Consider the following 27,652-nt stretch of genomic DNA (forward strand, 5'->3'; position numbering starts at 1 on the left):
TAGTAAATTTGAAGTGCTGGACTATTTAATCTAAAGTGTTGACATATTCAAATTAAAATGTAAACATATTAATTATGAATACTGTCATATTCAAATATTTACTATTTTCATATTTAATTTTAGATGTGAACATATTAAAATCCAAATGTGAACATATTAAGATCCAAATGTTAAAATAGTAATTATGAATATGATTCATATTCAATATTAACTATTTTCATTTTAGATTTTAATATTTTTAATATTTGATTCAAAGTGTTCCCATAGTCAAATTAAACAATTTCATATTAAGAATAAATTATCGATTTATTTACTATCGATAATCGAATTTTTATTTTAATTCAAACTCAATTAATTTTTAGAGTACATGATAATAATAGTAATAACAATAATAGAATTTAAATAGATCTATATTTTACATAGCTTTTACCGTTGTTATTCAAATATACATGCAATGGGTGGCTTGTAAAATATTCTATATCCTTAATAATTAATGTTCGATCTTTGTGGCCAACTTCATAAGCTTGCATATGTTTACAAAATCGTTCAACTTTTATTTCATTACAAGCAGCGTAGATTTGAGCTTCTTCATAAAAAAAGAAAAGCAACTTAAACAATTTGATATTATTTTCGTTATTCCCTAAATAATAGTTTTTTTTATACAAAACTCCTTTAAATTCTAAATTTTCACAATATTTTAAGTGATTGGACTTAAACAATTTTGAATAGCATACATTTTCCAAACATTGTATGTCTGTTATAGATTTGTCTGTAAAGCTATACTTATCAAATAATGGTGGAATACCTGACTCATAACTTAGCAAGATGAAAAATGAAGGCACTGTTTTATAGCTACCGATCGACATTCATTTTTTCTCGATGTAATTGAAGCTAAATATGCTTTAGATGCTCTATGTTTTGCCTCAAACCGCATAACCCATGCATATTTCAAAGGCCCGCATTTTAAAATAGCTGTAGGGTAATGCACGAGAAAATGGTGTTTAGGTTTTAGCGTAGGTCCATACAAATTCACATATAGCTCATGGTGCACTTTTATTTTTGTTTCTAAGTTTTTTAAATCTTTTGTTGTAAATTTATTTTGAAACAGAATGTCAATAATTTCCAAAAGTTTTGTAAATAAAATCCAATGCTGAATACTTTCTGGAATCAGATCTCCGATTATTAAAGGCAAAAACTTAGCGAAACAAAATTTTTCACTAGCTGTCATTCTAAGTTCATTTTTCTTAAGTTTAGTTAATTCTAGCGGTCGTGACGAGTTCTTTATTTCTATTTCGCCATAAGAAAACAGATTTTTTCTACTGTTAATTGTTGATAAACATACAATTTTTTCATTAATTAAAGCGTTTAAGGTTTGACAAATACCGTAAACACATACGCCTTCTAAAACATCATGCATCAAATCAAAATAAAAGTTTTCTGTTACGTGGAAGTTTTTTAGTTCGTTGAATATACAAACAGTTTTAATACCAGTCTCTAAAAAATTATTTGCTTCCAAATCATTTTCATAACAATTTTTATCTCTTAAATACTCTTTGTGCTCTTCACTGTCTGATTTCATTTCTAAGCTACTTCTTTTACACACTCGACAAAATCGCTTAGCCTTAAATGATTGAACAAAACCAAATATAGAATTCAATCCTAAGTTATCTCCTAAAATAAGGCCTAAAACAAAATATATTTGTTTTGATCCTTCAGGTATTTGTATTTCAATTCCATTTTCTAATTCTTCAAGCTCACGAAATAAGTGGTTAAAAATGATTTCATGGTCATTTCTTTTCAATGCATGTGATGGAATATATGCAAACGGGAAAATGAAATCTAATTTGGATAATAAATGCTGAGGCAAGGTTGGAAATGAATAATAGCAGCCACATATAGAAGATACATGAGCTCCTAAAGCATTGTTTATTTGAAAGTCATCAAAATACAGAAAAAATGTAATCACAATGTCATCAGGAAGAAAATTCTGCAGTTTGTTTGCAAATGTTTCAGAATTTACAAAGTTAATAAGGTTACCTTGATTTTGAAGTAATTTTTTATTTTGAAGTGTTAGATTCAAAACATTAGGAAGTTCAAAAAATGATTTAATTTGAAATTTTATAGGCATAATATGGATATCTATTTTATTCGGGAAAAGAGATGCATTTCCTTTTTTAAATTTAGGGCCGATTTTATTTGATACAGTAAATGACTTGGGATCTTCAAATAAATGCATTTCTTTTAAAAATTTAAAAAGCCGGTATTCCGATTTTATTTCCTCAAACGGGCTGGTTAAAAAGGAAGTAATGCATTCGAGTGCTTCTTTAGTTTCAGAATTGCATGCGCTGTAATAATTGAGAGCTTTGGAGATAGGCGAAACCAATTTAGTTATCAGGTATTGAATAGCAGTTACTTCATTTCTAGGCATGAAACATTTAGAATGCAGCCCAAGTGTTAATTGAAGACATTTTTTTTTTAGATCTGTTATATATTCCTGGATATTAAAACTGTCGTCTAAATCAAAACTATTATATTTTACTAAACAGGCTTTTTCAATTTGTATTTCATGTGAATGGAAATCCGGGTTAACCATATTTTGAGAAACAAAATCTTCATAAAAGGAGTCACCAATCGCATTTTCATGTGTCTTACATAAATGTTTTCTAAATATACAATATTTCAAAAATAATTGATTGCAATTGTTAATTTTGCATTGTAACGGGTCACAGAACCCAGGCTTTTTTAAAACATGATCATTTTGTAAATGATGGATTAATAAATCCGCAGTGTTAAATTTTTTGTTACATCGAAAGCATGGAAACATTTTTACAGCAATGTTTTATTTTCACTTTCTCATAAAACTTAATAAAGCAGTTAAGTTTGCAGACTTTACATCATAAGGCGTGTCAATTTCATAAAAGTATTTTTGTATGAATAGCCATGGAAACTTCGAAGCTATTGGATAATGCAGATTTAGGGTGTTAAAAAGTTTGAAGCAAACATCCAAACAATCAATAAATGAATCTAATTTGTATATTGTTTTATCAAAGTATACAAAGAACGACTTTATATCGTTGGAGTTCACGCCTTCCACAATGATAAAAGGTTGAAGTGTATTTGAATTACCGTAATTTTTGCAAATAAGATTGTTTACTTTACGCTCGTAGTCCCCAATTGTATCCAAACGAAGCACGAGACTTTCCTGTGAGTCCAATAAAGTTACCCGTGTTCTTGAAGTCTTTGATTTAGATGAATGCCAACTGTTAGAAGGTAAGACCGACGGTAGAAGAGCTGTTATTATGTAGTCCGAAGAATCTAAAATATCAGTGAAATATATTTTTAATTGTAATCAATAATTCAAGCACAGCAATAATATATAAAATTACCAATAGATTCCGCCGACTGAACTTGTTCCAATAAATGTTTACATGTAGCATTGTGAATATTTTCCTTATAGTATATAACTATTTTCTTTTTAAAATTATCCCATTTAGATAATAAAATAGATTCTTTTCCTGGATACGCAATTGTAAAATCAAGCTTGATCTGCAAAACATAATTTAAAAAAAAAACTTCAATGATTTACGTATAAAATAATCTTGTAAATGTTGGATGATTTCAAAAAATGTAATATGGGTAAAGCTGAAGTTAAAAAGCTCAAATAAAACTAAAAATATAACTGAAGAACTAAACATTTGGAAGGCCTGGAATCTTACCAAATCCACTGCACGAGAATCGGTATACTTCGGCCATTCTTGCAAAAATTCGCATGCATTCAAGGTTTGGGATTCTTTACGACGCAATTCATAAGTTTTTGACCACTTATCAAGTACTGCATTCCAATCCGAAACTTCTCTCTTCAAGGCAGTCTTCAATGCATTATGAAGTGTTTCATCAACAGGATCCTGAAATGTGTCTGCTTCACTGCTATTAAGTGATTCCTCTTCTATTCTGCTAAACTTCGCGCATAACCTAAAATCAAACAATTAATAAATACTAATTACACCAAGTTATTATTCAGCATTTATTATGCGTACATACATATGTATACACATATTCAAAGGTTAAGCAGTAAATAGCACAACCACGTTTGTGCATGGTTACATGCTAAATAAATGATCACATTTTGCATTGCCTACACACGCATACATACTCGTATTAATGTACGTATGTTCAATTATAAGTACATATATTTTTAGGAATTTATAAAAAAATGAATTATTTGAAGACTTATAATGTGAGTCAATTAAGCATGTACAGCAGTTATTAATTGCCAATATATGTATGTAAATACATAACTATATGCATATGGTCAAGCGCGTTCATTTTTCACAAAAATCTGTACACTATTGAATGACGCGTCGCTTCTTGCACTGAGACAAAAGAGAAATAGCGATTACGCGGAAAGTACAGATTACCGCGAAAAATAGGTTGCTATGCAGTGGCATGCGTATGAAACTGTATATTTTGTTCTTTTTTTCATATGCATCTACGTACACAATATATGCATATATGTATGTATATACATACATATATATGTACCCAAATAACAACTATATCACACATTTGAAGCTTTACATATTTTAACTTCTTTATTTAGTCACAATTACGACGACATTTACGCTATATGCACATACATATGTTTGTATGTAGGCTACCACGTAATATGTTGTATACAAAATTATGTTTCTTGCGGACACGATGCAAGAAACTATAAATGGCAATTTTGTATGTATGTGTGTACGCGTACAAATATATTATACATATGTAAATGTTCATACTTACGCAGATCAATTTATTCCAACACAATCACTATTTTATTATGTTTTTTTTTTCACTATAATTCAATTAATTACTTTGGCACACGTCCGTCTTTGACAAAAATCAACTCACAATTGACCGACGCGCGTCATAAAGAATATCGATACATATCGCTGTGTGTATGCATTATTTGCGAAAAGAACGCAAAAGAAGAAGAAGAATGCGTGCATTCCGTGCAGTAAAGTGTGTGCTTATTAATATTTCATATGGTTTAACATTAAACTGAATATGACACACTTTAATAACAAAATTTTACACTTTGTTTTGAATATTATTTATATTAAAATCACTAATTAAATATGTTTTTAGTAAAATTTACGATGTTTATATTTGATTGGAATATAAAATAGTAGAAATTTAATTTAATATGAAAATATTCATCTGTACTATGCCACTTTTTTATCAGTGTAGTCGTTGCGATGCGTATGCAAACAATTGACCAACTCGACTTGGTTGCCGCAAAGTTTCCATTGTTAATCAAATTGACTTTAAGTGCAAGTTTTCACGCAAATTAACGTTCGCACAAACGACGAAGCGCCGATTCAACTTTTGGATATGCGTCTGACTACGGGCTGCTTCAAGGCGACGAGCTAGGACCAAGGACCAACACGTTTTCTTCATTTTTTTTTCTTACTTAGAAGAAAGTTTATTTAAAAAAGCTAATTACTTTTTTATTTAAGGCAGTCAACGTTGACGGGCACATCGTGCCAAGATAGCAACCACAAGAAACTTGACTCTAACACACATGCACGCAATTATTCAAGAATAATGTTAGCATATTGTACTTTTGTACGAGTAGTAGTAGTTCCGCAAAAGGCGAGTACATAATAAAAAAGCTCACGGAAAACCTGCATTCGACAAGGTCAACAGTTTGTGTGAATGGGCAGAACGGGAATTTAAAACGGAATTTCATAAATCGAGGGCTTCTAGACTCAGTAAAAATTTCTGCCAAAACAATGTGTACATGGTAGTGGAAATTATAGAAACGAGTTTATTTATAATGTACAAATTCTCTTTGCCTCCTTTTTTCGACATACGATTTAAATTTAGTACAATCGGAACTAATTTGTTGACATAATTTCACATTTTCACCCTGCACCCAAAGGGTATACTAATTCAGTGCAAACGTATGTAACACACCAAAAGGAGGCATAGCAGACTTCACAAATATAATCTTGATCAATATGGCAAGCCGAGGGTAATTTTATTCTTCGTATTCGACATGTGCTGTTTTTAACCGACTTCAAAAAAGGAGGGGGTTATCAATTCGTCTGTATTTTTTATGGGATAACTGATTTTGATGATCATTCTTCCATTTGAAAGCTGGTGCTTCCCGAATGGTCCCATTATAATTTGATCCAATTCTGACAATGGCATCCATGAAACAAAAACACAAAACTACCTTAAACATATGTGTGTATGTATACATACTTACATACATTTAGTCCAAATAGCTAAAAATTCTATTCCTGAACAGGATGCTGTAACTTCAGAATCATCATTGAAACATAAAGTCACTTAAAATGAGAAAAAGCATTCACTGCACTAGATCTGTAGTTGGTTTTTTTGTTAACATTTAACTTGTTCTGATTCAACTAAAAACAAAAATTTTAATAAATTACTTGGCATACGGACACATAATAACCAACTGGGGGTATTTGAGTTCGAAATTCCAAGAATTACGCGAGTTAGAGAAAATCGCAATTTGCGGAGGAGAGGAGAGAGGGAGGGAAATTCCAAAATATACATTTTCTACGTATTCACATAAGGCATCTGGGAAAATTTGGTGTTCCTAGGTCTTATAGTCTCTGAGATATAGGCTATTATACGAATAGAAAATCGGGAAAACCCAAATAGGGGGAAGTGGAGGGGGGAAATCAAAAAAATAAAACAAACTCGTATAGAATACACACATAAGGCATCTTTCTGCAAAATTTGGTGTCTCTATCTCCTATAGTCTCTGAGATCCAGGTGTTCATACGGACGGACAGACAGACAGGGCTGATCAAGAATATATATACTTTGTGCGGTCTACCACGCCTCCTTCTGCCTGTTACATTTTTCAGCTCGCGCAAACCTAATATACTCTTGTACATTTCATGTACAGAGTATAAAAATTTCGGAGGGAGAATCCAACTAAAACATACCCTTTATTGATCCCCCTCGCCAATTTTGTAAATGCCCCACTCATTACATGCCGTTTTTCTGAGTCCATATGCAACAAGTATGTACAAGAAAAATTTCGAAACACTTTGGTGTTTAGTTGTAACATTCAAGAATAAAAGTGCTTAGTTCTCCTCTTAATCTTTAAAAGCATAGCCGAAGAGGAAAATCTATGGTTTATTGTTTAATTAGAATTCAATTTATGCTAATATAATTAACAAAATAGTTAAATATATTTTTCCTATATACTATTTCTAGATTATAATTAAAAGAACAAAATCTTTCGAAAGAAATGAATGATGAATTTTCAATGTGTTCCAAGCTCCCACCTACATGTATTCAAGCATAATTATACCCTGTACCCAAAGGGTACAAGGGTATATTAGTTTAGTGCGAGTGCACATGGAACACACAGAAGGAGGCTTGGTAGACCCCACAAAGTATATATATTCTTGATCAGCATGACAAGCCGAGTCGATATAGCCATGTCCGTCTGTCCGTCTGTCTGTCCGTCTGTCTGTCTGTATGAACGCAAGGATCTCCGAAAGTATAAGAGCTAGAATAACCAAACTTGGTATACAGATTCTCCTGAGACCGAGAAAGGACGAGTTTGTTCATTTTTTCTGATCCACCCCCCCACTCCCCCCCTATTAACGATTTTCTATAACTCCCGTAATTCTTGGAATTTTGAACTAAAATTTGGTAGTCACATTAGGTTAGTAATTATATAACCGTATACCAAGTCTCATTATGATAGAATGATCGGAAAGAAAGTTATAGCCATATAACCAGGCTCAATGCACACATACATACATATGTACAAGTACACAAACACGCATAGACACGATTCTGATGTAATTGTAAATGTATGTATGCATGCATGGAATATTTTATATTTAATTAATTAATATTTAGTTAATTAATTAAATTAATTTAGTTAATTAATTTAATTAAATTAATTAATTAATTTAATTACTTTTTTGTGGGGTGGTACAGGGTATTTAAAAGTTGAGCCTGCTCGACTTTAGCATTCCTTTCTTGTTTTTAGTTGCATACGCGAAGGCGCGGTAAGGAGCTACATATGTATGTCTGTTGCTTGTCATACAAATACACAAGATTGTGCAGCTGCTAAAAAGGTGGGTAAAACTAAAGTGTCAACGGCAGTTGCGGCGTAAAATTTTTATTTTTGTATATACAAATACATGTCAAAATAGTAAAAGAAGGTGAACACACACACTCTCTCTCTTTTTCGCACACACACACTCCATAATGAACTGTGTATGGGGCCAAGTGTAACTTAGATTTTAGTGCATGCAACAACCCGAGAAGCCTTGATGCGATCAACTTGTTATGCGAGTGTGTGTGTGTATGTGTGTGCTATATGTGCTGTTGCCCTATGTGCAAGCCATATGTCTATAAATGTGCGCCTGTGTCGCATCGCTTGGGCGAAGGACATAAACAGAACAAGGTGCTGGCTCTGGGCGCTGGCATTGACGTAAACTCAGCATGAAAAAAATTATTTTGTTAGCAAGGAGTTTAAGGGCATGTAAACATATGTAGCATGACACATCAACAAAATAAACATGGCACATGGAAAGAGGGTGTCGTATAGTTTATATGTGCGCACCCCACATTTGGGACTGAAAAAAGGTCCTGTTGCCTGCCTCAATAAACGATGTCCACAAAACTGTTTGTGTCTTTAAGTAACAGTCCCATACATCGCATCGAAAGGAGTCCCTGCTTAATGCTTAATGGCCCAATTGCATTCAGGCGTAATGTACAAAGAACGAATTAAAAGGGGTAATAAAAAGCCAGAGTAAACGAGCGACTACAAAAACCACTCTGCCACATGCCTCAACCTGTAATGTATTTCCCATCATACATATGTTGATGTATACAAATGCTGGACTGTTTTGTTGATCTTGTAATGCCCAGAAGGTGGCAGGACAATCACATTTCGGAAGCTATTGCATTGTAAATTGCTTGCTTGTTTTTTTAAGCAGACCATATGTCACAGCCAGCCTCATCGGAATAATATAGCTGTTTATGTTTTTGGTTCATTCATGCTATCAATGTTATGCATTTGATCCAAATCGGTCCACTATACCCTATAGCTGCCATATGCACAGTCTTTATAAAATAATAATTTACTGTAAGTTAATGATAAAACTATTATAATTTTATTTAAGAGCCAATAAATATACGTGGAAATAGTTTGTTTGTTAATTACGATATCACAGGCAGATTTAGTTATTACTTTTATTATAATCTGACAACTCGTCGAAATTAATTAATTGTTAACCAATAATATTTCTTTGTTTAAGAAGTGCTTGTGGGGTAAGGTGCGCGAAATAAAGATAAAGATTTGGCACATTATATTGTCCACCAAATGCAATTCTTCGTCTTCTATCTTCCTCCTATATTTCGGTTGTAGTATGCTTGAGCTGTAAGCAAAGAATTTTGTAGAAGACAACGTTGACTTTTGTGAACGAAATAATTAACAAGGACAGATCTTTTTGTATAGAATTCTTTACAAACTTATGCAAGACCGCAAGACCTAATCCCACGCCACTATCGAATTCGGATAAAATTAGCTAAATATTAAAGCAACCTTTTAAAGTAACAACTAACGTCCGTGTAAGAGCTTAAAGTACATTGGTTTTCCCTCATCAAGTGGATGAGCCGGAAAGAAAGCAGATCAATATGTGTTGCCGGGCACTATGGCTCTATGGACAATATGCGTGCAAACAGAGGGCTGTACTCGCCATATAGTACATCTTTCGGAACATGGATTGATGCTGTAAACCCGCTTGCCAAGCTATCGATGCTTAGTCAATAAACAATGCAAATACATGCTCACACATACGAGTACACTAACAAATACGCTCGCACGAGTGCAGACTCTGTGTGTTTCGTACTGCGGGACCCACACTGGCGTTGTTTTTTTTGGGAATCCTATGCTGTTTGTTTTACGCTTGCTTAAAAAATTGCCATACAAATTATCTAGATGTGAGCAACGCGGAGGGGAGCTGAAGAAATGATGCTACAAATCAACATATTCAATAAGCGAACACACATACACACACTCGACGCAGGCAGGAAGCTGGCAACGGTAAACAACTTGAGCTCGAGAATAACATTCGATTTTAGATTTGTCGCCGGTTTCGTTTATCATTCTACAATTTGTACTTCGGAATTTGCATTTTTGTTTTATTTTATCTTTCTGAATTCAACAGCCGTTTTGAGGCCTTTCACTGGCCTAGCTGGGTGGGGCTGTGCTGCTGCCAATTCTGGCATATTGGAAATGCCATAAATTTTTACATGCGAGCGGCGACAAATGCAAACCCTTGAAATTTGTTTCGGTTTTATATTGAAGAGCTTACAGCCTCACAGAGGGAACGTATGGGGGACTGTGGACCAGGGAGAGAGAGCGCTCAGCAAGGAACTTTGCATACTCGCACAAACAGGCTGTCGAATTATTTTGTATTGTCATGTGTTTGCATTGTTAATGGAGGACAAACGTTATCTGTTTCAAGCATTGCTGACTGCAGCCTGCAAACGGAAGGCAGGACAATAACAAATGACATCAATAACAATACGGCACCGTAACTAAACAAAATGCAAATAGGAGCATACAAATTCATTTTTTACAACTTGCCTGCAGGTATTTTTATTGTGTCAGAGCCCAAATTGTATATCGACTTTTGTGTATTCAAAGTGAATATAATTTAAGCTATCGGTAAGGCATTTAAGAATGCAACATTTTAATTGGTTGCTAAAAATATTGTGTACTTAAAAATGGCCAGAGCCAATTAATTATTAAAATTACATTTGTTTTATTAATTTACCACACTTGCATGTTATTACTGTTATTAAAAAAAAATCACAACACAATATAACTGTACGAACGTGTACTTATGTTTATGTACATTCAATTGTTTTCCTTCAAACAGCATATGTGAGTGTGGCTGTTTACTAAAACTTAACATAGAGTTGTGCTATTAAGATATTTTAAACATAATTAAGAAGGGCAGTCTGCTTCGTAAGACACAACTTTGTGACATTCTCTATTCGTGTAAATAGCTGTCGTCTCCACCTTCCGCAGTCAGAACCACATTTTATTTGAATTTACAATAAAACATGAATTTCTGAGAGATGGCAGCACAATGGCAGCTGGTTGGCTTAATAAAAACGAACATTTTCCATTTTTCAAAAACACGCAGCTTTTTTAAATTATCAGCACTTTCGTGGCAAAGTTGTACTGGAAACTTTGTGTACGGATGGAACCCTTTCAATCGCTGCTGGTTTTAAAGTTATTTGGCAAAAAGTTTGCACCGATGCTTTTAATGGAGTACTTTGTGGATTGGCGATGGTGGCAATGGATGACCATAGGTGTGTACAACAATTTTACTAAAATATTTGGTTATACGAAAGAGTAGATCAGTATATAAATATGACGAAAACATGTGTGTTACAGAATAAAACAATTTTATGTATTTCTTTTTGTTGATCTCGCTGCGGATCTTCAAAGAAAAATGGTATAACAAAATGGTTACCGATTAGATTGGAATACAAAAAAAACTAATTGGACAACCCATTTTAATTAAATACCGTTCTAATAAAACTGTGGCTATTAAGAAAACATTGCTTCGTGCAGGCCTGTGCGAACACTCTGTGGATTTGTTTGTTTTCTATATACAAGTATATGACGAAGAACCCCGAAAATGTGCCGCATTGTACTATACGCTTTATTTAAATAAATTATTTCTGGTGGCCAATTTTGCATGACATATGTAATTACACGCCTTTAAATGATTGTCATATTTTGGCACAAGTATCTATATGTTTATGTGAGAAGGGCGGGCATATAGCCTGATACTCCGGAGGCAGAAGCTATACCAACTATGCACAAGCACTGCATATAATTTGCCCATTAGCCATCAAAATAGCCAAGTTTTATAAATATTTGCAGTGAGCGTTCAAAAAGCTGGCAACAAAATTCACTGACCCATGCCAACGCTACCACCGCCACCGCAGCCCTAGCGTCCTCCTTGTCCAGCATTCTGCCTGAGAAAATGTGAACGAAGAATTTTCGGGAGACAAATTGCTAGAATACAGCAAAGCAAACAAAGGAGACTGACGTCAGCCACCACCACAAGGCGGCACAACAATGCGTGTATTGTGCCACCAACAAGGCAACGAAAATGTCAGGACGAGAAATACTACACGGTTGCTTTGTCTTGAATGTGCATGGTGTCCGATTTAAATACTTGTGTATCCTTCCACCTGAACTAATGTTATTTACTAGTACTGCTGCTTTAAACCTAACGTATACTAATTAATGTACGAAAATTAACGGAAGAACCTCAGTATTTGTATAAAAGAAGCACATTAAACTCTGCAGTTAACCGTTTTCAATATTTGATATTGTTTGTAACTAATTTTTTAGGTGGCATTGATTTTATTTTAGTTTTGCTCCTATTAGCAAGTCAACTTAAATTAAGATTAATTCAAAATGTTGAAAATATTACGAACAAATATCATTAAATGTTGGGTTCTGTTCAATTAAATACAGAGCCATCCATTTATCCATTGCTGGTTGGTCGGCTCCGGCTATTTTCTGGTCCTGTAGTACTGCTGGTGTCATCGCAGCAGTGTCAGCTTAATCCGTAATTATGTGAATGTGCGGGTGTCTTTGATTTCTCTTGTTATCACAGCGGTCAGTGCCGCAGGCTTCGCTTCGTTGTCGACTTCCACGACTTTCTTTAGGTTACTAATGACACTAATTATTACGAACTGCTCACACACACAAACTTGATGCCTAGCATTGCAAAGGAATGCTGACCAATGGTGAATGAATTAATTTCTCTAAGTAAATTACATAATGGTACGAACATAGCGCATAGTGTGAAGATAAACGTTGAATTGTTCTCGTCTCAATCATTGATTAACAAAAAGATTGTACAGGCAACAAAATTTTCATTAAATTGAAATAAATAAATAAATTATGCAAAAAATTTTGTGTCTTAGGAATTGTTTCTATTGCGGTAAAAGATCCCACCAGAAATGCATTGTTAACTAACAATTTTGATGACATAACGTATTTTGGAATGGTAAAGAAATAGCATAAAGGTTAACAGTGAAATGGACTTGCCACAAGGCATGATAGTTTATGGGGATTTGGCAAATATTTTGATCCAATTGAAAATGGTCGAAAGGACGAAATACGTGATAATGAACTAAAAATGTTATAGAAGAAGCGAAATAATCCTTCAATAATGAAATCAAATTCATAAAATAAAACAAGATAGAACGCTACAGTCGAGCAAGCCCGACAGTGTAATACCCTGTACCCAGGTAAACTTCCGTCACTGAGTTATATGCGCCCAAAGCAGCAGCAAAAAGAGGAAGAAGAAGAGCGAACTTGTTGCTGCAGTTTGTGGGTTTGTGGTTGTACTGGCGAGAATTTGTTTCGCTAATAACTTTTCTTAGAATCGACAGAATTGAATAAAATTTTAAACAACAGTAGATATTTATTTATAAATTATGTGTGCAAAGTTTGGTTTAGGTAGCTTTTGAAATGTGGACGCTATTGACGAAATTCTGCAGCGGGGGAAGGGGGAGGGGGGGGGGAATTCCAAAAAATAAAATAAACTCGTCCTTACTCGGATCTAGGAGAATCTGGATGCCAACTTTGGTTATTCTAGCTTTTATAGTTTCTGAGATCCTCGCGTTCATCCAGACGGACAGACGGACAGACGGACGGACGGACGGACATGTCTAGATCGATTTCTCTCGTCATGCTGATCAAGAATATATATACTTTATGGGGTCGGAGATGCTTCCTTCTGTATGTTACATACTTTGCACAAACCTAATATACCCTTTTTACCCTACGGGTACAGGGTATAACAAGTTAAAGCCCACCCAGTAAATAAACTTTAGTACCAAAAATTATGCATGCAAGCAGCGGTGAGCCCACACAGCGCGTCCCCCCCGAAAGATCTTTCGACGTTGGACAAAAACTGTAAGTACAGCCGTTTTAATTTTTATTTTTCATACTTACTTGCGTGCATGCGTACGGAAGTGATCAGCTGTTCAATTGGAACACAGGCTTGCCTGCTAGGCATAAAAACAAACTTAACGCCTTTATGCCAATTCTTGGCTTTTGTTTCATAATTCTCCTATTATCGGCACGCACATAAACATCCCAAAAGGGGAAAATGCATGAATTTATATAATTCAAATATTTGTTTATATTTTCTTACCCTAATTTCTTTAATATTTGAATATAAATAACCTTTTCTTACAGCCACGCCAATTGCTCTACTCACTTTGCTATACCTACTTATATATATATATTTTTTTATACCCTGTACCCAAAGGGTACAAGGGTATATTAGTTTAGTGCGAGTGCACATGGAACACACAGAAGGAGGCTTGGTAGACCCCACAAAGTATATATATTCTTGATCAGCATGACAAGCCGAGTCGATATAGCCATGTCCGTCTGTCCGTCTGTCTGTCCGTCTGTCTGTCCGTCTGTCTGTCCGTCTGTCTGTCCGTCTGTCTGTCCGTCTGTCTGTATGAACGCAAGGATCTCCGAAAGTATAAGAGCTAGAATAACCAAACTTGGTATACAGATTCTCCTGAGACCGAGAAAGGACGAGTTTGTTCATTTTTTCTGATCCACCCCCCCACTCCCCCCCTATTAACGATTTTCTATAACTCCCGTAATTCTTGGAATTTTGAACTAAAATTTGGTAGTCACATTAGGTTAGTAATTATATAACCGTATACCAAGTCTCATTATGATAGAATGATCGGAAAGAAAGTTATAGCCATATAACCAGGCTCAATGCACACATACATACATATGTACAAGTACACAAACACGCATAGACACGATTCTGATGTAATTGTAAATGTATGTATGCATGCATGGAATATTTTATATTTAATTAGTTAATATTTAGTTAATTAATTAAATTAATTTAGTTAATTAATTTAATTAAATTAATTTATTTATTTAATTACTTTTTTGTGGGGTGGTACAGGGTATTTAAGAGTTGAGCCTGCTCGACTTTAGCATTCCTTTCTTGTTACTATTAGATATTTAATTAGAAATGTTCATAGGCTCGATTTCGTCGTAAAAGTTAATGCGAAAGACTTGAAAACTAGTTTTAACTTGCCGTTGGATAAAGTTAGGTTATATATGGAACTTCGAAAAGACAGTGTGTTCAATGAATTTAGTTTTTAATAAAAACATTATAATGATTGCTTAAATTTTTCGGTCTTATGATTTCCGCTAGCCGCAGCATGTAGAGGTCTGAAGGGGTCATTCGCATAATTGTTTTGGGATATGAATGACCAAGGATGGGTGGGCCAATACTTCCTCAACGTCAACAGAGGAATACCAAAGGTGTGTCCACTTGTGTCCTGTGATCTGCAAACCCAGCTTTCTTTTTTGTCCTATTTGTGTCAACTTACCGATTTTTATGGCTTTTCCGATAGCACGCTTTGTTTTTAAATAATAAGCTAATTAAAAGGCCGTAAGATTTGAGAGTCATCGAACACCACCCATTAGCCGACGAGCCCGAGCCGGAACATAATAGCGTGCGCTCTCAATCTTACACCCACCACCTCGCCTACACTAATGGGCTATTGTCTATACCCGTTACAAAAGGCGATTGTATGTGTACTTTTAAATGTATATAAGTATATAAGCCTTCATATATAGAATGCAATTTCCAGTGTTGGCTGGCAAATATTTGAAAAGTTTTTCCATTTTAATTGAAAATGTCCGCTGCACATCGAATTCAACTTCGACCAACACTAATACCAACATTTAGAGCGAAGCGAAAACCAAAACTAAATATCTCGCCTAATGAGTATTTAGTCAAATGTGCCGTAAAATCCGCTGGGCTCTGCAGTTGGCAGATTTGTTGCACTTTAAAGTCCGTAAGTTCTGATAAAAATTTAATGCATACAAAGTTGCTTTTCCTTTTTCGTTTGTTTTGTTTTTTACTCGCGAACATCAAAGAGTCTCCATTTCTTTGCCTCTTGCCTTTAACTTCGTCGTCTGCCTTTTGGGCCAACGCTGTACGCTTCAATGGGCTGCCCCTCACAAATATATAAACAGATACACATACATAAGTATATATGTATGTATGTATGTATATACATATTTACATATGCAGCGTGAACATGTGAGCTGGCCTAGACGGTTGAAAACGCTTAACCTCTGTTTGTTGTTGCTTTACGCAAATATTTTCTTTTTGTTTTTCTCGGCCCTGTTCTCGGGCCTAACTTGGGTTTCGTCTATTTTCCAACTCGTTGAGGTCCAAAGTCATCATCATTAGCTTTGAGCGGCTTCTCGGCTGTAGCCGTGGCCCGTCTATGCTCTTAATATGCATGTGGATGTGTGTGTGTTTGCGGGTGCGTGTGTAATTAGCCTTTTCGTTTTGGCACTTTAGGATGCGTGTACTTTTGTGGGCTCATAAGAAGTATGTTTTTAAAAGAAAAACCCACACGACACACTTCCCACTCAGGAATTGCTCCAAATGGACATATTTACATAAATTCTTAATTTCAGTATAATTTATTCATTAAAGGAGCTGACAAGACTCTGGTTAAAAAGTTCAAAAGAATTTAATTTCATCAAATGAAGCGTCAGCAAAAAGGAAAAGTTGGGCAACTTTCTAGGCATAACTTCGTTGGCGAATTTGAAGCATTTGAGTTCTGTTTTCCAACGTAAAGTATCAAAATAAAACCATTCGATTTGGTTTCAGGTAACTCATTTTGGAAGTATAGGTGTGTGTGCATGGAATAAGAAATTTATAAATGGTATTGGACCCTATATTTGTAACACTAACATGCAGTTGCTTAGGACGCTTTTGTCTGAAATATTTTAATATTTAATATTGTAACGGATAACGCCTCTATTTAAATCCACTTGTTTTTAATCTGATCGTCCATACATACAAGTTTGATCTATCTTTCTTTACCTCTATGAAAAAATACTTTCTAATGAAAGATTAGGTACAGACATGGTACGCTAAGTTCGTTCGAGACCCAAGCCGCACTTTTCAGCTTTATATGTATATCTATATATCCAGACCTTTTTATCATTAATATGGATAAAAATGTATGGCTAGCATTATCAGAAGGTAAGTTTGTGTGTGTTGGGTGAATTATTGGCTCCATTGTATCGACGTTTCTTTGATCTGATCTCTGCCATATCTTTGGAATTACTAGGATGTATGTAAAGCATATAATATGCACATAACAATTTCGTAAAAATTTAATAAATTGTTCTTTGGATCATATGTATGTATAAACGTAAACAGCAAAATCAAACTCTCAAAAAGCTTCATATTTGTATTCAATATTTTCAATATACCACCTGAGCTCGCTGAGCAAATGAAATATGCATAATCATGCTACAACCCAGCTCAAAGTGTATATATGCTCGTACCTAGCCAGGGCTTAAATACATATGTATATTCAGACGTTTTACATCCAATACGTGTTGTTTCATTGACGAGTGTGTAAAATATCTGTGTTGGTAATTCAACTAAAATAATAAATGGCACAAACGTGACTCGACATCTGTGGGTCTACAGCTGCCCCCGGTTTGGTGTGCTTGTCAGGTTTTGCGCTTCGATGTACTTTTGGGTGTCAGCTGTGCGTGTTTTTGTTTGCATTTGCGTGTGCTCCCTTAAGTCCCTTGTGTATGCATAGGTAATGTCTCTGAATTTGTGTCAGGTGTCTTTCTAAGCGGTGCTTATCCGGCCCAACAAATCGTAACGTGTCTAAATATGTGCAGTGCCTTCCCGCCGATTTGACATGAACCCGTTGCTTTTGGTTATTTAAGTTTTTTCGATTTTTTTTTTCGTTGAAGCGTAAAAATCCTTAGCCTATCCTAGGGCGCTAGTTAATTATTGCAATGCAGTAAATAGCCCTTACAGTACTCATAGTATGCGCAGTTTTGGAAGTACTGTTCACTGCTAAATACTTACATTATGGTTTTGTGTTCTATAAGAACCGGCATATTTATGTTTGACGATATCTAAAATCTATGTGTGCATAGGGCCTGGTTATATGGCTATAACTTTCTTTCTGATCAACATATCATAATGGTATACGGATATATAATCACGAACTGGATGTGTCTACCAAATTTTAGTTCAAAATTCCAAGAATTACGGGAGTTAAAGAAAATAACGAATAGGGGAGGAGTGGGAGTGCATCGGGAAAAATGAACAAACTCGTCCTTTCTCGGTCTCAGGAGAATCTGTATACCAAGTTTGGTTATTCTAGCTTTTATACTTTCTGAGATCCTTGCGTTCATACAGACAGACGGACGGACAGACGGACATAGCTATATCGACTTGTCTTGTTATCCTGATCAATAATATATATACTTTGTGGGGTCTGCCACGCTTCCTTCTGTGTGTTACATACATTCGCACAAAACTGGTATAGCCTTTTAACCTTTGGGTACAGGCTATAATTATAAATGTAAAAATTTGATCACTCAACAAAAATGCAAGTCACAAAATGTATAACCTATTAATATAACGCCTATGCCTATAAATTATAGATATTTTTTGGAAACACCTTAATATTATTATATTAACCAAGAAAAGCAAGAACGTAACGTATCTCTACCATTTCTGACCTGTCTTTTAAAAAAATGTTACCTACTTCTTAAAAGTTTTGATAAAACTTTGTCAATTTCAAATCATTAAATGCCCAAAATTAAACCTGTGTACATTCTAGTACATTTATTGGCATCTCTTCACTTTTATTTATTCTGCAAGGGTTAACGGTTTTTGTATATGTACGCACATATGTATATACAAGGTGTGTTCCAAAGTAAACAGGACTTTAAAAAAAAAACAGAACAAATGGTTTTTTCGGCAAAATCAATTTATTTTATTCAAAATAGTCTCCTTCTGCTTCAATACAGCTTTTTGCACGATCCAAAAGCATGTCGAACGAGTGTTTTAGCTCGTTGGCCGGTATGGCCGCCAGTATGCCGGTGCAAGCCTTTTGAATGGCCTCTACGTCTGCATACCGCTTTCCTTTCATGGGCAAATGCATTTTTCCGAAAAGGTACAAGTCGCACGGTGCCATATCAGGTGAATACGGCGAGTAATTAATGGTTAAAATGTGATTTTTGGTCAAATAATCGGTCACGAGCGTCGATCGATGAGAGCAATTTATGGTCGTCAGTCAATTTGTGCGGAACAAACCGTGCACACAAAATGCGATAAATCGATGTTTTGGAGATGTTTAATTCCATTTCCATCAATTTCGGCAGATTTTTGATGAATTCACGCACAGTTTCGATGGAATTTTCGGTGATCACGAATTTTGATTGGCCCACATGTTGATAGTCATTTATGTCCTTACGACCACTTAAAAAACGTTGAAACCACTCGTGCACTATGCTACGGGATAGGCAATCATCGCCATAAACTTGTTCCATTAATTGAAATGTTTTCGTAAAAGTTTTACCAATTTTAAAACAAAATTTAATGTTGGCTCTTTGTTCGAAGCTCATTTTCGCACCGATAACACAAACACAAACACAAAATTTCTTGGTAAGACCCTAATATCCCTAAAATCCCTATGTCATATAGCCAGAGAACCTGATTGTACATATTACTTTAATTAAGAGACGAATGACCATTAGCTTAGTAACCAACTGGCCAGAGCCAGCTGTGCTATACACTCTTGTCAACAATTGCTGTTATATTCCATTATTTCGGAATAGAGTGCCCAAAAGAAATTTGTACAGGGACTGAGGGAAGCTGTTCACAAGGTCAAACAAATGCGATTCAAGCTTAACTGATCATTTTAGTTGCTATTTACGCTATAAATAAACTGAATACTATTTGTTCCACTAATACTGTTTCGAAAGCATTGTTCAATGCTTACATACAGTTTTTGACGCATAGGTCGCCGAGGGTGGTTTGGAATGCACTGTTCATTTATTTTCCATAATTCAAGAGAGCAAAGAAGTTCGTTTTTGAATATCCAATTTATTTACACCGTTCTTTTTTACAAACATATATCATTCAATGTTTAATAACTAAGCTTAAATGTCTATTCATACATATTTAGTTGCATGGTGTATTTAGTAAATAGCTAACTAAGAATGAGGAAATATGATGTGCCCAAGGCCTTACCCCTAATCCCCTTCCAGCCAGTCAACTAACTGATTGCCTAATCTAAACTTTGTGCAACTTACAAACGGCGGCAAGTTGGCAAAATTTTATGCAACCAGCAGTAGCAGCAACAAAGGCTAAACTAATTTTCCTAGACCTTGCCTTTACCACCTTCCTCCCTGTCTGTCAATGCCAATGGCCATCGATTGATTTCAAAGAAAAATATTTGCAGCACACAAACAACGAGTAAATGCAATACAATGCCTGGCACTAACTGACTGACTAACTAGTGGCTGTCCATATTCGATTTGTATGTAGTACAATGTGTGTAGTATTTGAGTATTTGTACATATGTAATTATACTATGTATATATGTATGAGTGTGTATGCAGTTGACTGGTGGCTGCTCCGTATCCATTATTATTATTAGTACAAGTGTGCTGCGTTTGATTCGCCTTACGCGCTCGATTCGGGAACACCATAAAGCAAATTGTCTAATTTTAGTTTGTTGATCTTATCGGCGATGGGAGCGCCGTGGCCTGGCCGTCCCCAAAAGGTTTCGAATGTGTCGAAATGCTGGTTGCACAGGTCGCGGTCCAGCTGCTTGGAGACGCTGACCGAGCGACGTTTCTGCGATATTTGAACATTCAAATCGTGGAGATAGCGCATGTCGGCGGCCGTTTGTATCCTGAGCGAAATTGCCAATCGAAATTAAAGTTGAAGTTGAATTTCGATTGGTTGGTGGTGCGATGGTTGTTGTAGATGTTCATGATGGGGATGTCGCCATTGATGCAGAAATTCACAAGGGTATGGGCGGTAACGTTGGTTTGGTGGTTCGTTTAGTCGTTTGGATTTAGGTTTGTTTTGATTTTGAATTGAACGATTACACGATTTGCACGGGGATACATAGAAGATTGGTATTATGACTTTTGAATTTGCTGTTGTTGAGTTTGATTTTATTTAAATTGAACTGATTTGATTTGACTTGACTTGAATTGGTTTGTTTTGATACGATTTTGGTGATTGGGTTTGCTCTTTTGGTTGCTATACTTTCACTTGTATTACAATGGATATTTTCTTGCTGTTTTGCGCATAGAATGAGCCAAGAGAAGTGGTAGAGAGACTATTAAAACAATACAAATAACAGACAGAAAGGTGCTAATTTAGTTATTATTCCTCTTGTCAGAGCATTACACGTATGAACGTTGGCGCGACCGATCAGATGATGTAAATGTAAATTTTTGGCAGAGCAAGCAAATGAGAAACTAAAACCTACAGTTGGGTGCACAGAACATACACACTACTACTCGCATGCAACACACTCACACACACATACACACATGAGTCATGATCTAGCGTATGTGCAACGTCAGACGCTTGAGGCAGCAGACCGTGGCCGTGGCACTGTTGCCGCAGGCGCAGCTGCAACACTGCAACTTGCAATTCAAGTTCTTTGGCAGCCGCTTCATGTGGCTGATGTTCTTAATGATGCTGTTGATGTTATTGTTGCTGTTGTTATTGCTATTGCTGTTGCTTTTGCATTTGCTATGGCTGTTGTTGTTGCATTTGCTGTTCTTTGTCTTGTGCTTGGATGCGTACCTATCATGCGAGGGAGTCCGCTTTGTCACGTCAGTGCTGGACAGGCTGATGGGCCGGTTGATAGCCCGTCTCCGTGCCAGCAACGGCACCAGCTCCACTCCGCCGCCAGCACCACCTGCCCCTGCCGCAGTGCTAGCATCTGGGGTAGCTGTGGTGGTGCTTGTGCTTGCTACTGGACAAGGACCTGAACGTCCTGGCATTATGGTGCAGTGACGAGCCAGACGCGGACACAACTTCACGGGCTTGGGTGGATGAAGCAGCTTAGGTGGCGAGCCTAGTCCGCAGACAGGAGCCGGGGGCACTTTTTTAGATAGAGCCCTTTGGGGACTGTTCATGGCGGGACAGGTGCAGGTGCAGAGTTCGCAACAGCGCTGCATTTTGATCTGCTTGGGGGCGCGTGATTTTCGGAAAGTGGACTTCTCTGCTGGAGTCACAGGGTTGTCTTGATCTAGCTCCTTTAGCATTTCCTTGTTGGTCCATCCCTGAATTGGAGGTAAGGGTAGAGTGTAATCAATGCTATAGTTTTGCCATCATTTGGGTAATTTGTTCTTCAATATATGATATAATTAACCTCTATTGAAGAAAAGCCTTTTATATAATGACAACAATTTTAATGTTTTTTGTTGGAAATAAAACTCTTCAACTCTGCACTAACTCAAAAAAGGAAATCGGAAAATGTTTTGAGAGATGAGACATGAAAAATAGTAGGTAATTATAGATGACTGCGATTCTCTCGTGGGGGTACCAAAATGAAGATCAAATGCTCTCGAAGTGACAGCATATACAAGAAACTGCTTTCAATCGATATGATATGGATATGTCAATAATAGTTCAATTTTGTCCAACAGAAATCGGCTAACCACCACACATTCTATCAAAGATAACGTGCATAGACCTTACCAGTAGGTGAAAGTAGTTCCTATTTTATCAAGTACTTGCTTTATTTTCGAAGGTACAAACTCATCTCTTCTATCAGTTTTTTCGTAATTAAATTGTCACTTAATGAAATTTATTCCCCAACAGTACTTACCAGAGATTTCATAAAAGTGTTGCCTACTTCTTTGGGACTGCGCCAGGGTTTGCCTCCCGGGCCCGCCTTTCCCCAGGGCTCTTTGCTGGGCTACAAGTAAATAATAAATCAGACAGTTAGAAGTGCCACGCCCCCATGCGTGTAATAAATGCGCTCACCGGCTTTTCTAGCTTGGCCTGAAGCTTCTTTTTCTGCGATGCCAGCTTCTCCTGGTGTGCACTCTGCAGGGGGCACCGATCGCTCTCGCTGACCACGATCTTGTCAAGCAGCGGCTTTCCCTTGCATTGAGGCGACGGCTTGTAGCGGAGCTCAATGTCCACGTGTCCTTTATTGCGAAATGACATTGAGGGGTGTTCTTTGAGCGTGATGTGCAGACTCTCACCATTCTTGGCCGTGCCCCCAAGACTCACGTTGGGCTTTGGCGGCATCTCTCGCTCACAAATCGTCACGGTGCTGCTCCGTGGCCCGCTCTCCTGCAGATGGTGTATGGAGTGTGCATGGGCTAGACGGGCACCTGTGGGCGCCGGGGTCGGGTGAAGGAGATGGTGATGATGGTAGGCGGCCAGTGGATTATTGTGGCACTTCTTTTGGGTGGAGAATAGCTCGCTATAGCGGCACGGATGCAGTGAGTTGATCCGATGTGCGGCGGTCTGAGGTGAAAAGGGTGACAGACTCATAACCCAGAAAGCAACTTTCGCGATTGGCGGCTCACTTACCACTGTTGGCGTCGAATGCAGACCTACGGCTGTGATATCCTTGCGGCGCACATCCACATTGGGTGCACCTCCGCCTGGTCGCCCCCACGGGCAGTGTTGCAGGAACAGGTCGTAGTACTGCAAAGTGCGAACGTTATAGAAATGGCAATATGTCGTGAATGTGAGCAACAGAAAGGAGTAGAATATCTCAGCTCTGTCTGAGATTGTTGTTATTTTATACAAGAATATATACTGTTGATTGCTTAAAACGGCTATATATTGCTATACTATATATGTATAAAAATACATATAAGCAAAAATACAACAATACATTTCATTTAAAGTAAGAAAATAAATCAAAAATAGCCTTAAGTAAATGTTGTTCTTTATTAATTTAATATTTTTTAATCAAAATTACTGAAAAGTGTAAGGGTATATTAGCTGTGGTAGTTAAGTTTGTTATATCCATAATAAATAATGCTAGACAAGATATGATCAGCGTGTGGAGAAAAATTGATATAGATTCTGGATTTAGACAGTTGGTGAAGCGGTATAAGAAAAGGCCTAATTAACAGAAATGGCTTCTGTAGAAGCCATCAGGATGACTAGGAAGAGCGCTAGACTCGGGGTTTTAATGTTTTCTAAAGAAGACGAATAATCGTCGTTACAATCATAAGGGCAATGCAAAACACATCGGGACCCCGCAATAGTCACGAGCACATCCCTAATGTTGGCGGCTGGAGTCAGCATATCTGATAGTCATATAGCGTTTATGCTTTATCGATTTCGGTGCAGCCTATTTTAGGGGCGCTTCAAGGAAGCAAGAACCTCTGTGTGTCATCGCCGTTTGTTTACGGAAATTGGCAATTCAGAATATCGCACAGTTGACTACCAGCACCCGAATATAGAACTACTATTTGTATGTATGTACATACGAGTGTCCTCACCCCTCCTCGACGAACTGCGACGCCAGCGTTTTGTTTGTTTGTTGACTGCTGCCACTTGTTTTTAGGTTGTTGTTATAGTTGCACCGTCAGACTCTGCTTTATTTCCTTTTCATTCATTTTTTCACCCACATTTGCAGCCTGTAATGGCACAGCTGTGATTCGACTATTTTCCAGATATGCAGCCACATCGAAGTCACGCAACCCACAGTCGACTGAAGGCCCATTATTCAAACAGTTACGGCTGCCTTCGACTTTGATTTGATCACAGCAGTCGAAATTGTCAAAGAGTTTGTTGAACCGATTCCCGCCCGACATAGTACATGTTGCTTTACCCACAGGTCTTTGAACTCTGAAAGCACGTGGGTGTATGTTTCAATGGGCAGCTACACATTGGCTTATAGCCGACTTCCTTTTTAGTACCTATGGGTAAATGTCTCAAAAGTTGAAATTCTCATTTGTTTGTTTTGAAAAAAAGAGTGATTCTTCTTTTCTCAAAATACATACATTTGTTGCAGACTCCACTCATAAGTAAATAGAATAAAAATCAATCCACAAATATAACATGAAAGGACGAATTGATTAGAAAGTGTTCCAGAAGCAAAAAAGATTGAAAAAACAGTTCACAAAACAAATTCGTAAATATATTGAGCATAATTCGACATAAGTTTCAGTTATCGAGTGTTCCCGACTGCATTTTTTCTTTACTTTTCAAATGAATAATTATTTTCTAAATAGATTAATTTGGAATTAGGGCATTTAATTTGAGTAGTCCTTAAAAGGAATATTGAAATATGAATACTATTCGCAATTAAAAGGAGCACCAAGCCGACTATTTATTACTCTGTTTAGCCAAAGAATATACTTTTTTCCGCTCATTTCTCATCTAACTGATCAATATTATATACGAGTATTGAAACCAAGTACAAACTAATGCCTTTGTCATAAGTGTACATATATACTTATACATATGTGTTCTGGATAAAATACAAAATATGTGTAAATTAAATTGTTGTCATTGAATAACAGTCCTATTTTGATTGAGCACTTCAGGCATTCATAAATACATGATTGTTGCTTAAAAAATATTGTTTTATTTTAAGTTTATATTTATGAAAATGTTAGTTAATTCATCTCACAAATAGTTTGTAATCTTGTTAGTTAAAGGTTATTTTTCATTATTCATTACGTCATGGCAAGCTCACGAATTGTACTACCATGAAGCAAATGGGAAAATTCGAAACAGTCTTTATACAATTCATGGGAAATGTGCTTTGTAGAGGAAAATGAGAGCCGAACAGCCGAAAAAAGCTAGTTGCTAGTAAGAATCTAGAGAATTTTGTAAAATTGTGGCCAAATTAAAATTCTTGTTCTAGAAAAAATGAAACCATTTGGTTGTGTGTACAGTGGAATGAATAAATCAAAACACAGTTAAGAAATTTCCTCCTATCATTCAAACAGAGAGTTGTTACAAATAGATTCACTTAAATAAAGGACTTTGTATGCCGTGTTTTATCTCTGTTTAATCCATAGCCTTAGATCAAAAACAGCCCTCAAACACAAATGTGAACATTTTCTTGGATTATTAAAGACGTATTTGAGTCACATACTAGTACATATATAGTACGCAGTTTTGTATCGGTACAATCGGGAATTTTCAAACAAGTGCACTACCCGGCATACCCACCTCCTGTTTGTCCTTTTCCTTGCGCGCCACTTCCTCTGCCTTGCGACGCCTCCACATGCGCAAGCTCTCCTCAGCATTCTTTCGCTCGACCAGTCGCTTCTTCTCATCACACCACATCAACGGATGTTGGATATGGTCGTGACAGAAGGTGCCCATCTCATCGCTGGTCGTCATCTTGTCTGCGTCCTATGTTGAAAGCAATGGCGATATACGCCCGGAGAGCGGAAGTAACTCTACGTTCAACTATTGCCACTGCACTGAACGGGTCTCGTGCACAACTCAAACCTTTGACTGTCTGCCTGATCGGTGCCAGGCACCAATGGCGTCGACACCGAAGTCCGACTAGACGCGACGCGAGGCAACCCAGCTACTCAACTTTTGCCTACGACGGGGTTATTGGTTGTCAAGGCAGCCTCGCTGCTATTTATAGCCTAGGTTAAGGCGCGCACGGGTGTGCGTTCACGTGCTCGACTCGCCTGTCCTTGAAGTTATTTGTTAACTTAGGCCAGGATTGCATTTCATTTGCGTAACCAGCGCGTCCTCATTGGGCTCGCTCGGAGTTGGGCCATTAAAATAATTTGCGAGTTAGGCACGTTCCACCGTTAAGCGTTTGCCATTAGCTCCGTGCTTGCGGTAGCTTTGGAGCCGACATTTTCCAGGCTCTAGATGACAGGCGTGTAACGAGGTCTGGACATAAAATAAATTTATTCAACGGCAATCTTTGGCGTAACTGAAATGGGGCCGCGATCGATTTGACCTTATTCGTGTGGTTGGTTAAGCTTGCATTAAAATGGAAAGTTGCTGAAGCCATAAATATGGGTGGCCCAGGGGCAGGAGAGCGAAAAGTGAAGACCTCTACTGCAGCATTCCGTGTGCGGCCACTCTTGAGAGTGCCGCAAACTTGTTGATGTTTACTAAGTCGGCCGAGACTCTGTAGGATGAGCACCACAAAAACCTCTCGATATTTTAGTATCTGTACTAAAACTGAAATTCACTTAAACAGCCGCTCAGCCGCACAAACGGCAAAGTGGGGCGCACATTACTCATACGCCCTGTGGCAGCTGTCGAAGCGATGCTCTAGCTTTGGCTTTAAGCAGCTGCCCATCACGCCCACTTGAGTCCCGTTTTGTTTGCACAACAACAAGAACTCGTTGAATGCCACTGCGATGCAAGCAAACAGCTGTAAACGATTTGGCCGTTGCTACTCTTTTGTTTGTTACGCCATGCCGCCCCGCCGTTACACACGCAAGCACACAGACAGATACACACATTTATTTATTTGGCCTGATTTCGCTATCAGTGCCAGCCATGCCCGGCGCAACATGAAGGACTTTAGCCATGTCCAAAACTATTTCACTGGGTCGGTCGTAGTCGTGCCGTTGCCTCTTTGGCCGAAATGTTGCATAGCTTCGTTGGGGCATGTGCTTAATGTTTGTTTGATAGGCCAGTTGCTGCCGCATACAAGATGTGTGCGTGTGTGTGTGTTTACCAAGATGTCTGTGCTCGCTTAAATGTTTCCAAAATTCCTTAAATGC

General features: G+C 37.1%; 3 protein-coding genes across 5 annotated transcripts; all 3 read right to left on the bottom strand.

The window, feature by feature from the left end:
• Positions 1–372: 372 nt before the first annotated feature.
• Positions 373–4,895, bottom strand: LOC115625238. 3 transcript variants are annotated; one of them, XM_030520226.1, is made up of 4 exons: positions 4,786–4,895; positions 3,717–3,972; positions 3,387–3,546; positions 373–3,315 (listed from the first exon to the last, which is right to left on the bottom strand). In XM_030520226.1, exon 4 carries the CDS (start codon positions 2,822–2,824, stop codon positions 818–820), a length of 2,007 nt encoding a protein of 668 aa, XP_030376086.1. In that variant the 5' UTR covers positions 2,825–3,315; positions 3,387–3,546; positions 3,717–3,972; positions 4,786–4,895; the 3' UTR covers positions 373–817. The 3 variants fall into 3 exon arrangements, with proteins under 3 accessions (XP_030376086.1, XP_030376088.1, XP_030376087.1); XM_030520228.1 differs by lacking the exon at positions 4,786–4,895 and adding an exon at positions 4,042–4,200; XM_030520227.1 differs by lacking the exon at positions 4,786–4,895 and adding an exon at positions 4,042–4,195.
• Positions 4,896–20,618: 15,723 nt separating this feature from the next.
• LOC115625463 lies at positions 20,619–21,511 on the bottom strand. The gene is made up of 4 exons (XM_030520511.1): positions 21,499–21,511; positions 20,986–21,100; positions 20,885–20,920; positions 20,619–20,853 (listed from the first exon to the last, which is right to left on the bottom strand). The coding sequence occupies exons 1-4, from the start codon at positions 21,509–21,511 to the stop codon at positions 20,619–20,621; spliced, it is 399 nt and encodes a 132-aa protein (XP_030376371.1).
• A 3-nt stretch (positions 21,512–21,514) lies between these two features.
• Positions 21,515–26,291, bottom strand: LOC115625561 (AF4/FMR2 family member 4). The gene is made up of 6 exons (XM_030520655.1): positions 26,118–26,291; positions 23,508–23,624; positions 23,168–23,441; positions 22,950–23,116; positions 22,792–22,881; positions 21,515–22,243 (listed from the first exon to the last, which is right to left on the bottom strand). The coding sequence occupies exons 1-6, from the start codon at positions 26,289–26,291 to the stop codon at positions 21,515–21,517; spliced, it is 1,551 nt and encodes a 516-aa protein (XP_030376515.1).
• Positions 26,292–27,652: the final 1,361 nt, after the last annotated feature.

Source organism: Scaptodrosophila lebanonensis, unplaced genomic scaffold (genome assembly GCF_003285725.1).
Source record: "Scaptodrosophila lebanonensis strain 11010-0011.00,11010-0021.00 unplaced genomic scaffold, SlebRS2 tig00000072-arrow-pilon, whole genome shotgun sequence".
NCBI lineage: Eukaryota > Metazoa > Arthropoda > Insecta > Diptera > Drosophilidae > Scaptodrosophila > Scaptodrosophila lebanonensis.